The sequence below is a fragment of the Theobroma cacao genome, chromosome 2, assembly GCF_053813885.1.
Source record: "Theobroma cacao isolate CCN51 chromosome 2, ASM5381388v1, whole genome shotgun sequence".
NCBI classification, from domain to species: Eukaryota; Viridiplantae; Streptophyta; class Magnoliopsida; order Malvales; family Malvaceae; genus Theobroma; species Theobroma cacao.
This window is the reverse complement of record NC_142640.1, coordinates 42,340,393-42,353,434: the sequence shown is the minus strand read 5'-3', so window position 1 is coordinate 42,353,434 and position 13,042 is coordinate 42,340,393. Positions and strand designations below refer to the sequence as shown.

Here is a 13,042-nt window from a genome sequence, read left to right as displayed (position 1 = left end):
CATTTGCCGAATCACTTTCCACAAAAAAGAGCATGAGTTTTGGCCTATTTGGAACCTAAAAAGAAAACTAAAAATGTTTCTTCGATAGCCAATCAATGAAGTTTGAATCACCCACACCAATTGACTTCGAGAAAAGGATTTTGATGTCTCCTAAATCAACTCTATTCCCCTAATACTAGCCTTTCTTAGGCAACCCCTTGCCACCCCATCCATATTGAATTTGAGAATTCTGCACATTGAATTTGAGAATTCTATTAGGGGGTGGCTGCTCTTTCGCCTCATAAACCAATCTTTAATCAAGCTTCTCTCTTTCGGCTACTTTATCTTGGCCCACCACATAATTCTTAATTTAATAGTATCAACAACTTGCATAAAATCTCATGATTTTTTAAAATCTAAATACCACCTCATTTCTAAAAAACCAAATAGACCAAGTAATGAAAAAAAAAAAAAAAAAGCCATTCACCATATCTGTCCTTTGTTACTTGGCAAGCTCACCTCATTCCGTGCAAGGAAGTATGCAAAGGCCTCACATTGCCCAAACCAATTTGAACCCCATTGATTGCACCACTAATACCAAATCTTTTACACTTCATCACACGTAAAGAAGAGTTATACTATTTTCTGTTGGATTTAGATTGTAGTGTATGCTCGTGATTATGTAACCTATGGATTTCAAAAAAAATTTAACTATGGAAGCAATTTATTCAATTTACACAACGGAAAATCACAAACATACATCATGTAAATTAAATAATAATCACATCAATATAAAAGAATCAAAAGCAAGAAATATTACTTACTCCGTGCTAAGAATATATTTGATTCTTCTCTCCTAGTGAATTGTACTAAATTTACCACCACACCAATTGTTGGAATTCTCAACCAATTTGAATTATCACTTATTTTTCAAGAATATTTCAAAGTCAAACCTAGAGTGGTTATGTGGGGAATACTTTTTCATATGGTAACTAGATAGTTTTTTCACAATTTCTTCTTTGGCAATTTTTATTTGCGTGAGGCTTGTAGAAAATTGTTGGAGTAAGAAGAAAACCTAGTGAGAGATGGCGGAGTTTGGCTATCTCAAAATAGGGATGGCTAAGGTTTTGGCTAAAATCACATATTTAGATATGTGATTTTCTACCAATACTGTGAGAGAGTTATTTCTCTCTTAAAACTCATTTTTATTAATTTAATTAATTAATATTTGTCATCCATAATTAAATTCATAAATAATTTATTAATTATAATTTCTAGTTCATGTCAAATTAGGATTATTCTATTTTATTATTATCCATCTTTAATTAAAAAGAATTAATAATAAAATAAGGAAATCCTAATCACATTATAATTACTCATAATTATAATTAATTATAAATAAAGAATTAATAATTTTAATTCTTATATTTATAATTAAATATCATCCACTATTATTTTTATTTACAAGTCAATAATTATCTTAATAAATATTTTCTATTGAAGCCAACTCTTGTCTTAAAATATATTTCTATATTAAGACAATTTTGATTTACTAAAAATAATATGATTAAGACAACTCATGTCTCAATCAACCCACAAATACTCATGTGTATAATTAAGACATTACATGCACCTTGTCTAAATTAAGACAACTCTTATCTTAATTAAAACAACATTTAGTTACCAAATTTGAACATTAATTTGCATAAATAATTAATCACGTATTTCATCTTAAACAAGTTAAATTCTATGAAACTAAGTGGGGAATCGCATTGAACATAGATATTTCAAGCTCCAGTATACATCGAATTATCTCTTAATCTCATTAAAAATAATTCTAATTTATTAACCATGAAATCAATCCACCATAGATTCGCAGTTGCACTCTTGAATTATCTACAATTACGAGAAGTATCCAATATGTAAAATTTAATATTGGTTTGTCCAATTACAAACCTTATGTTGTAAATCCTCATAACCATCCATTGACAAAAGGTGAATTTGCCATTACCCTTTATGTCAATTTTGTCTCATAGTATCAAATTTCATCCAATTGATGAGCCAATACTCAAGATTTAATATTTTGAGTATTAAGATATGATAAGTAGCTAATTCATCAATCTACTAGATCTAGATTAAATCATCAATCTTCTTGAAATCACTAGAAGTGATACTAATACTATCAACGCATTAAAATGATCATGCCCATGGTATATTAAAGATTATAAGGAGATAAAACATGAGTCCACCATCCATCAAAATTACCGGTTCTACCATAAGCGAATGCATAAGTATGAAATTAAGATTTAAGGAAACAGCCTAACTTAAACTTAGGTCTCACATCTAATTCACTTTATAGTGTTAGCACTCAAAATCAACTACTCTGATAATTTAAGACTCATCATTCCCTTGAAGTGATTTTCGTTGGAAGTAATCTGAACACTATAATCTTAACATAATAAAATAACCAGCTTTATTATTTAACTTTGAACTATTTTTGGACTCAATTAAAATACATATCTTCTATGTATGACACTTCACACAAATGTATTTTAATGTCTTAATAGAATCATGGTACTTTTATAATTAAATAATGAATGCTTACTTAAAACAAATTCTTCGTTTTATTATCAAAATGTACTTTCAATACAAATAAATTAAATAAAATTTAAACATGAGAATATACTTGCTTTCCAAGACATTATATTCTCAAATTCCTAACATTTTCAACTCTTTGTCACATAGTAGACATGCAATAGTAATCCCATTTAACAATCTTTTCTTCACTTATTCCTCTTTGATTGTTATTTTTCCCTTTTAAAATTACTAGCAAAAGATTTTGACTTTATAAGGTGTGGAACTTGCCCACACCCGCTTCCAATATTGTGCTTTGACACTATTTGAGCTGAGAACACTCTTATAAGAAAGAGCTCATTGAATATTTGCCACTGGTCGACTTTTTCCAAACTATCTGATCTTGGAAGTTAGTTCCAATGGCATGATCCTTAAGGACCATGAACAAGTTGTTCCATTAATTTTCCCCACATCCAAAAGTGTTTCTACATAGCTCTATCTTCCAATGCCAAGTGTTGTTAACCTATTCCCCAAACTCCTTAATCATTCTGACTTTGTTAGTTGCCAAAGTGTATATCTAGGGAACTTATTTTTTCGCACCATCCCATTAATCTATTCCGCTATCCAAAATAGTATTTTTTGCCATTACCAACTACCATTCCTAAACTTGATGATAGATGTTGAAAAAATTTATTTGTCAGGCAAAGCAAACTTGTTTGTCCACTTGTTTCAAGCTTTCTACTTCCACTAGCCTCTGATAAAAGTTTCATTAGGTCATCACCAATCTTCTTGACAATCAAAAATCTCTAAAAATTATTTTATTCCCCTCCAAAGCTCCAAATCCACTTATTTAAAAGTGTCCTATATTCAATTGTAAACTATCATATCTAGACCCGCCAAATAGTGGTCAATAGTTCTTGTTCAAGCCTACAAGCTTATAAATTTATTTTAAAGAATAAAGTATGTTTCAGTGGTGAGTTACATAGAAGAGAGTAAAAAAAAAATAAAAGAGAAAAAAAAAAGAGAGGGAGAAAGAGGTGTGAATAAACTTAATTAGGGTAAAGTTGATTAAGGTTTGTAAGGTTATTTTAATATTTATTATTTATATTAATTATTAAATAAAAAATTTATTTTGAGGAGAATTAAAATATATATATAATAAATAAATAATTTCAAAATTTTTAGAGAGCCACAACCTCCATAACAATACTACTCTCCAAGATTATTAAAATATATATATATATAATAATTAAAAATTTTCAAAAATTTTGGAGGGGCTGTGACCCCATAACAATATGACCCTCCCCCTGTGTAGATAGCTTAGTGAGGACTGCATCTTCCCCTGGTTCTAATGCAGAGAAACCCTAATTTTAGAGTTATTTTGGTGTAGACTGTCGGGAAAAATTATGAGAAAGAAAGAGAGAAAAAAGAAACCAAACACGTATTAATTAATAATGATTAAAAAGGACACGTGACAATTTGTGAGAATTGAGGTAGAGAGTGGGACAGGAAATGGGAACAGAAGATTTGGATTTTGTTTGTATTGTCCGTTGAAGTTAAGCTTGCACATTTCCTTTGATATGATTGGTGCTTATATTGAGGTGACGCTTTTGATACCATAATGAGATGTGTAATCTTGTAAAGTTTAAATTTTATCCATAAAATTATTATATTAATTGAGAAATATATGTACATATATATTATCCTTAATAAAATAATAGTGCATATCGATACAAGTTAGATTCTATTATTCATTATCCCTTTTTATTCAAATTGAAGTTGGATTTTAATTGAACAAAAAAAGATAAGATTAATTTAACACTAAATCTTAAAGTGAATGTTGGCAAATAATAAATGTATTTGCCTTTTAAGTGAGTGTCAAGAAGACAAGCCTTTTATTTGTAATTTATGGCATTGGCCTTAAGTTTTCTTTAAAGGTTAAGGCAATATTTGGTTAGCAGTTACGTCCACGTCAGATTTCTTTAAATTGTTTTGGTTTTTTTTGTGCTTGATTTGCTGCTTTTACATTGCAATAAATTACTTCATCATTATTTTCTTTTTATGGAATACTTAAAATGGTATCAAAGGTATAGATTATTTTCCAAAACCTATTCAATTTTCTGTAAAATTTCTTTTTAATATTATCTTGAATTTTTTTACCTCTTACTCTTCTTTTTCTACCCTGAAATCATATAACAAGAAGAAAAAAGTGAAACAATAGTCGTTGATGTAAAATTGCCTAGGCCTATATAAATACCACCCATCTCGTTCATTTGCTTGCATAATATATTCAGCTTCACACCATGGTGATCGCGCTAGCTTTCGCAATTCTCTTGCTCTTTTCCTTCCCAGTCTATTTCGTTTACCATCTCCGTCGCTGTCTGCCCTCTTTCATTCGTGAATCAACCATATGCAGCCATGTAATTCTCATCGCAACGCGTTTGGAATGGGCACTTGATTTCATGCTTCGCTATTGCCTATTCCCAAGGTACAATTTCGCTCCAAACATGCCAGAAATTGGTGCAGGGAGGCCCAGTGCACGCGACTACGAGTGGAAGCGAGCAGCGCCGACCGATGCTGGTGAATGCCCCGTCTGCCTATTCAAGGTTCAAGAAGGCGAGGAGATTGGTCAGTTGAGATGCAGTCATGTTTTTCACAGGCTTTGCTTAGAGACATGGGTCGGATACTGGAACGCTACGTGTCCCCTTTGCCGAGGTTCTGTAGCCCCAGCCCGATTGGATTCTGAACTCGGCAGGGAAGTTGTTGCTTTCGACTTTTGCTCTCTCAGTTCTCGTGACCGCGGTAGATGGTGGCTCCGTTAATAAAACCAAGTGACCGTGTGGAATCATGCTATTGCTTATTGCCTGTTCCTAAACGGCTAGACTACTGGATTTTCAATCTGTTTACTTTGGTATCCCATTGTTGCTCAGGTGTCCTGTATTCTAGCAAATGTTAGGAGTTAATAAATCAGCTTTAAAATCATTTCACCATCTAGTTTTAATGCATCTATCATATATGCATCCGAGGTAGACAATTTTTCATTCACAAGTGATGAAATTTAAAAATTTCGCGGGAAGTTTAAATATTACGCGTCTATTTAAATATGACAAATTAAATATTTAATTTTGTTATTAATTTTTCATATATTTAAATTCGACAAATACTAATGAATACTTTACAGACAAATAAGTACTTATAACATCGGCATCGATCTACTTTCGCAACTATCATAGGTATAACAGGAGTTTTTTCATTTACACTTGATGAAATTTAATAAGTTCACAAAAATCTTTTACATCATGGGTCTATTTAAGTATGACAAATTGTTTAATTTTTTGTTTCTTTTTTAATACGTGTAAATTCATCAAATGTAAATGAACGTTGTACAAATGTTCAGATGCTTATGAATCATGCTTTAAGAAACACTTATCATATTCGATAAAGTAATTAATCATGAATCAAATAATTTTGAATACATAAAATGAACACATTCCATTAAATCGTAACAAATATCCTTTACTTTGAAAAAATAAAAACAAGTTTATGACAATGTCAGTGAACTTTTTTACTATGAAAAGAAAAAAGATAACCAACACTATTGGCATCATGTTCAAACTTATAACTGGTTATTTTTATTATTATTTACTCATTTATAGAACTACACTATTTACTCCATATGTGAGCCGTAGTGAAGAGGAAGGTACAGGCCATCGCCCCGAAGCCTTCCCCTTTCCTTTATAATTTTTATATATGCATAGATAGTAGGTTTTCTATTTATAATTCAATTTTGAAAGTGAAGTTGAAGTTTATGGAATAAGAGAGTTCCCTGCATCGGATAATTCTAGGTTGTTGCTTGGCTTGTGGTGCTTGAGATATATATATATTAAGCACGCTTCAACAGGATGAAAACCTTATTGAAATTGCTATGGAGGATAAGAAAAAATCCTTGACAATGCTATAATATTTGTATGAAAATGGAGAGCAAGAATAACTAGTTGTAAACGCTTTAAATTCAAAGTGGGTAAAATGCATGGACCCATAGCGAATATGTTAAGTAAGGGTACTTGTTGCACTCCTTTACCAGGGAAGCAGGATATCTAGATATACATTCTTAAAATTGTCAGCTAGTCCCACTTGCAAATGTACTTTGCATAAATCAGAGGTGGGAGTTGCATCTTCGTATTTCCAATGTCTGCCCACTTCCATGTACCATAATACTACTTAGATTCTGCAATTATCAACCGAACATGCGATGTCGCTTCGAAGGGATGTTATGGTAGTAAGAAACGATGTTATTGGATATATGCAACAACAATTGTCTTGCTTCTTCAAGGGATTATAACCCTCTCGTGCAACCACGTTCATTTACTCAAATACTTATATTACTGCTCCATCGCTCTCTTTTGCGGAACTGGTCTCCCAAGGAATCGATAAAAGTTGAGAACAGAGTGTAGGAAATTGGAAACTGAACGATCTAATTTTGATGGGTGAGAGTGATTGCATGGTAAAATAATTACAAGTACAAAATACAGGAACACTGTACAGCAACTTTAAGCACAATGGGATGATATTTGTACCTCAAAGAAACCTATGATCAACTTGTATTTCATCTCCAATATCTAATCTCTTCAGGAGGCTCGTTAGTGTTTCAGAACATTTTTTATGTTTCTACAGCAAAGCTATTTTTACATATATTTTGTAGCTCAATATAATAGGTTTCTATATCACGGATCCCACATCAATAAGAGATGAAATCAATCTTAAATATATAAAACACGAGTCTTCCACCACCTATCAGATATGTCTTTTGAATTAAAAATGTGAACCTCTAATTTATAGATTTACGATGCATCAAAGCAAACCTGGGATGCATTAGTGCTTGAAAGTCAGTTTGTTTAGCTGTAAATGTGCCATAATGAAACGTTTGTTACTTTGTCATTTGTTACATTGTCGTTTAAGTCCTTCAAATGTCTGTTTACTTCTACAGACTTGGATTTGGTGTTTTATGTTATTCAATTCAGTTGTTAGATTCTTTAACAACCGCGATTCATGGGGCCTAGTTAGTTGTGTGTCATTGAAGTATAAATACTCAGACTGAAATGAAAATGAGTGTGAAAAACAATTTACAATTTATTTATCTTTGTTCAAGTTTTCTCTTGTTTTCTTTTCGGAAAATTTTTGAGTTTCACAATTATAGCAAATAATATCAAAGCAAACTTGGATCTTCATTGATGTAAAGCCTCATGAGAGATATAAAAGTCGAAATAAAACCAATAGTATAAGAGTTTCTCTCGTCTATGAGTGAAGAGTTAGTACAACGAAAACATTGTACAATTAAGTAAGATAAAATATCACAGATCTCACATCCGTAAAAGATAAAATAAATCTTAAATATATAAAACATTAATCTTCCACCACTTATCACATATATCTTTTGAATTGAAAATATAAACCTGTGATTTATAAACTTACCGCATGAGATTAAACTGAAGTTTCGATCCATTTGCTGTGATTTTGTACTTTATTCTCTTGGAACTACTGGCATGCTTGGATAAATAGAATTTTGTTTAACCGAAACAAAATTCCTCCTGAATTTTGTGGGAGGGAACCGGTCATCAATATCCACTTCCCAAACACATTATGCCAGTCCGAGAAAATCGATTTCAGTCCGAAAAATTGGCCCAAAAGAAAAGGTAAAAACATAGGAACCATAAAGATGTGGCCTTCCCAACTTGAACGATTCTATATGCTTTGAGAATATCTCTTCCAAGATGCATCCAAATTTAGTGAAGATAAAACATTGGTGTACAGCCTAAGCTTCTGATATCCCCGCACATAGCTACAACCTAGTGAATTGGTATGTGGAATCATAAAGAGAAATGAAATGGAAATTTTACAATTACAGCAGGGATAAAAAGGGTGGAAAAGTCGGGAAAAATAAAGAAACAGATGAGAAGAGAATTTGTGGGGTGGAACATAATGAGAGCTGTTATGATTTCCTCTTCCAGAAGTAGACTTGTAGTGTAGTGTATGTGTGAGAATAACGGGTGCTAGACTATTCGGGAGCTTGATTTGGTAAAGTTAGTAGAGTCTTTCTAACTACATGTTTTCTGCAACGTTCAAAAATGCTGTCATATATCAGATCATATTGAAAGCCTGCTCTTTCCCTATTCACAATGAACAATATGTGATCTGCCTCTACAATCTTGTAATACCTGCAATGATCAATGCAATTGTAAGTCAATTTAGAGACGCATTTTAACAATAGCAAAAGGGAGCTAACATTTTTAATGCCAATAAAAGCCATTATCTGTCAATAGGTTTATTATTAAAATTTGGCTATTTTCTGGATGCTGCTTCTAAATTTTCCACATTAACTAGATGGTTTTCTTCAAAATGATTCTGTAAGACATAATTGGTGATCCTACCTTACTCAGGCCTTGCATGTTTGTTATCATTTGTTTTGTTTAACACTAGCAACAAAGAATGAAACATTCTGAATTCAAGACAAGAGTAACGAAAAGGCACTGTCAAAAGAGCATACAATTTATCAACAGAAATTACTGGAATTGAAACCATCTGCCTGATACGCAAGTGGTTTTGGGCAAGTTTGAACAATAAATTCAGTCATCCCCCAAAGGCATCTAGTTCAAAAATCTTTATGTTTATAACTATCAGTGTAGAACTATCAACTTTCTGATTTAAACAACATTGTACCAATGCAAGTACCTGTACTATAATTCCATGATAGCAATTATATTAATGCACGAGGATGGACCATCTCTAATCAGGTAGGAACAACTAATCCAATCAAAGCAAATTGTTAAAGAGAACAGTTTTACAATTAAAATTTATAATCAAATTCATCATCACCATTTTATTGGTACCTCGAGCAAGTTAATTTATTGGAAATGAGCAATACTAACCATATGCCTGGCTGCAAGGGTAGGCACTCCGAATCATTCACAACAAAATGGCTTGGATGCTCAATCGGAAGACGAGGGTGAGTCATGGATATCATGTTGAGAGCTCCATCATTGTCCTGCCAATCTTCATCCCTGCACATTTTATTTATGAGACATGAGTAGGATGTCAGTAGATTCAAGCTAAAAGTTCCCAAAACTTTCATACTCAAAACAATTGTTCAAACTTTATCCGAAAACAATAGTTTCAAATCAATATAACAATTCTAATTTCTAAAATTTTGAATATATATGCAATCTGTGGAGGAAAGCGATATTTGGAAAATTTAGAGATTTTGCAAGGCACTCTTGGTGATACAATGACAATATTTTTAGGGCAAGTGGACATGTGGTCCAAGTTCCTATGTCTAATAAAATAAAAATTTATTCAGGATCCTCTTCAAAGACATTAACATGCTGTCAAACTTAAAGCCTTGAGCAATCAAATAAAAGCAACCACAGAATTTTTATATGAAGAAGCTGATGTACCAAAAGATGCTGTTTAGACGCACCTGTAGCCTTTATAAGGGGGAGAAACATCTGGAGGATGACGCCACTGGCTCATCTGTAGTACTCGTATAAAAAGCAAAGGGTGTATACCAAGAATGCCGGAAGGAACTGTGACACCCAGGATCTTCCTTGTACGCTTGGTAGCATAGCTGAAGTAGAACGTGTTAGGAAATGTTTGTAGATGGCAGTTCTGTCTTATTGACCCTTGAATTGTAAGATCAGGAAGGATCCAGTCTCCCGTAGCAAACGGCCCCGCATTCCCCAAGAGGCAGTCAACAAGACCCCAAAGACCCATTTTTTTCCATGACGTGCTAAAGTGATCGAACCCAAAATTGTAGTAGGCCTTTAGCCAGGGGATATCCAACCAATCATAAATTATGACTCCTAAGCGGCACAGCTGCAGTAGACATATAGGTTTCATCATTCTCCCATCCTCTGGCCTGAAATCAACGGAAATCACAGCAACCAAGAATCAGAAACTCTTAACATGGCTGAGTTGAAGAAAAGTCCAAGGAAGATGCCATGAATATCTATGGTAAAGCATAATGGAAATGAGTTTAAAGGAACTCACTGCATGCCGTCTAAATAGGTTCTTGTAGTCCCATTGAAAGCCCCGGATAAGGATGTTATGCTCAATACCCAGTTCTCAGAAGTACTCTCATATCCCTTGAATGCCTGGAAAAATAAATCATATAATCTGGACTTGGGAGTTAAAAAAAAGGCTATAAGAGATCATTGTTGATATGAATTGGAAATGGACTAACCTTATCAGCAAGCATTTGCTGCAAGACTCGCACAACCTGAGCACCAGCTGAATGGCCAACAAAGTGAATAGGGTGATCTTCATCCCATTCCGGGTAATGTCCTGCATCCCAATATCACAGTAAACAAATTAAACACTTAATTAGGCCTACAACATGGGCAATTTTGCCCAATTAAAACAAAGAAACAGCAATAATAATAGTCAATAAAGAGCTGGGAAATTTCTGCTTGCCTTGCTCATAAATTCGCCCAAACTGCGAGTGCCCACAAGCCTTGCTGTGTTCTTCACCATAATCAACTTGCCCTCCTTTCAAATAATAGAACAATTCACGCGCCCTGAAGCCACCCAAAACCCTGTCAAAATCCCACATAAAGATACAAAAATCAAAACTAAATGGCTAGCACATATTGCATTAAGCAGCCTACCTATCGTATATGCTGGTAAGAGATCCCAAATCAGGCACAAGAACCCTCTCATCTTTCTTCTCTGCCCCTGCAAAGTATGATAAACCTCCCAATCGCTGCCAACAACAAGGTCAAAAGTCCAGCTTAAAACCGAAAGCCCATATCAATAAATGTAAAAAATGAAAAAACATATATATGTAAACATACCCCTTTGCCAAATCCAAAAATGCCATGAACCAACACAATAGGGGGCAGAGCATCAACATTGGTCCCACTTGGGTCTTCTCTTTTCACCTCTATATTTGCATTAGGCTTAATAAACCATTCATTCAAAGCCTGAGAAAGGTCACCAGCCACCGCCGTGCTAAATATGTAAAACCCGTATAGCAAATGTACCATAGAGCTAACAAACAGCTCGGCTAATTGCAAGGCAGATATCCACCATCTTATCATCTTCTCAAATACCTTCCCCCCAAAGAAAACAAATAAAAAAAGAAATTCCAAAACAGAGCCTTCTTCTTCAAAGCCAAAACGAGAAAAAGAAGGCTCTCCTTTGCATAAGAAAAATAACAAAAAGAAGAAAAGAAAGGCTAAAGCCCTTCTATTATATATGCTGCTACCATAAAAGGGGCAGATGAAACAGGTTACCCTTTTTTTTTTTTTTGTCTATTTGGTTTTGTTTTCTTTTGTCAGCACTTTGTTCTGGGTTTCAGACTTTGAAAATGGTTTCCCACAAATTTCTCATTTCCTAACATACATAAGGCGTGACGAATGAAAAGCCCTACTGTTTATGCATTTGCTTTGTCCTTTTATCCGGAAGGTGGACCAAAGAAAACTTTGGTGTGGGTTCATGCCATGTGTCCTAGAGGTAACCGGTAAGTGCCCCCACTCTCACGCTCTTAAATTTGCATCTAATATCTTTGGAATAATTTCTTCTCTAATTTTTGTACTACAACTTTCAATTATCTAATCATAATGATTAATTTTGTAAAAATTTAATCATTTATAAATATAGACTTCACGGTAATGTTATTCAATTTTAAATTGTAATTCACTAATTAATTGATTATAATACAAGTGATTATGCCCCATCGTTTTCTAAAGGATGGATTAAGGGGTCCACTAAATTGTGGGAAAACATATAAAATATAATCCTTTGGGAAAAAAATCCCAAAATCTCTGCGTCTGTTTTTACTGATAAAATTAAAAGAGAATCCCAAAAAAAGGGCCTTTTTATTAGTGAATGGGTTGGAATTTGGAGGCTGGTGGTTTGGTAAAATCTAAAAACCAAATGAAATTAAAAAAAGAAGATAGAAATTTGATTTTTAGGTAAAAGATTATTCCAGGCGATTCTTTCCAAGACTGGCGTGCGCTGGAGCAGAGCTGGAAGGTTCCCCATCGAGCCAAACGCCCAACTGCACTGCCCTTGTCCAGTTTAATCATGTCCTTTCTTTCTCTTTCTATTGATTGTACAACGTTGTAAACCAGGCGCCTTTTAACGAATGTGTCAACCGCACGCTCATTCTCATCATGGATTCGTAATGCTCAATTTTGCATTATAATAAAAGTTCAATTACAACCTTAATCTTGTTACTTATCCCATTTCCTTTAACAGGGCTTTGAGATATGTAATGTATGTGACGTTTTATTTGAAAAAAAACAATCTTTCGGATAATGTTTAAATTATCTTATGAGTTTTTTAAATTTTTTGTGGGACACTCAAGGATAATGTTCAATTGTCCATCTTAAAATAATAATATTTAATTCATACTTAATTTTAAAAAAAAAATTATCTTATATGCTATTAGTAGAGTTTTTAAATTTTACAAATAGTTTTAAAGTTGTAATAC

General features: G+C 33.3%; 2 protein-coding genes across 3 annotated transcripts; one reads left to right on the top strand and one right to left on the bottom strand.

Moving 5' to 3' along the window:
• Nucleotides 1-4,856: 4,856 nt before the first annotated feature.
• LOC18609527 (uncharacterized) lies at nucleotides 4,857-5,375 on the top strand. Its single transcript, XM_007044679.3, has one exon. The coding sequence runs from the start codon at nucleotides 4,857-4,859 to the stop codon at nucleotides 5,373-5,375; it is 519 nt and encodes a 172-aa protein (XP_007044741.2).
• Nucleotides 5,376-8,272: 2,897 nt separating this feature from the next.
• Nucleotides 8,273-11,972, bottom strand: LOC18609526 (alpha/beta-Hydrolases superfamily protein). Of its 2 annotated transcripts, none has more exons than XM_007044676.3 (8): nucleotides 11,400-11,972; nucleotides 11,214-11,308; nucleotides 11,020-11,141; nucleotides 10,790-10,890; nucleotides 10,597-10,700; nucleotides 10,028-10,465; nucleotides 9,480-9,611; nucleotides 8,273-8,768 (listed from the first exon to the last, which is right to left on the bottom strand). In XM_007044676.3, exons 1-8 carry the CDS (start codon nucleotides 11,643-11,645, stop codon nucleotides 8,609-8,611), a joined length of 1,398 nt encoding a protein of 465 aa, XP_007044738.2. In that variant the 5' UTR covers nucleotides 11,646-11,972; the 3' UTR covers nucleotides 8,273-8,608. The 2 variants fall into 2 exon arrangements, with proteins under 2 accessions (XP_007044738.2, XP_017971947.1); XM_018116458.2 differs by having other exon boundaries at nucleotides 11,020-11,123; nucleotides 11,400-11,971.
• Between the last annotated feature and the right edge of the window lie 1,070 nt (nucleotides 11,973-13,042).

What these genes read in the sequence shown, in the direction of transcription:
- LOC18609527 (XM_007044679.3), top strand. Translation starts at nt 4,857, where the DNA reads ATGGTGATCGCGCTAGCTTTCGCAATTCTCTTGCTCTTTTCCTTCCCA.
- LOC18609526 (XM_007044676.3), bottom strand. Translation starts at nt 11,645, where the DNA reads ATGATAAGATGGTGGATATCTGCCTTGCAATTAGCCGAGCTGTTTGTT. An exon ending in AGCAAATGCTTGCTGATAAG is followed by an intron (nt 10,701 to 10,789) that starts GTTAGTCCATTT and finishes TTATTTTTCCAG; the next exon opens with GCATTCAAGGGATATGAGAG. An exon ending in CCCTTGCAGCCAGGCATATG is followed by an intron (nt 8,769 to 9,479) that starts GTTAGTATTGCT and finishes TGATCATTGCAG; the next exon opens with GTATTACAAGATTGTAGAGG.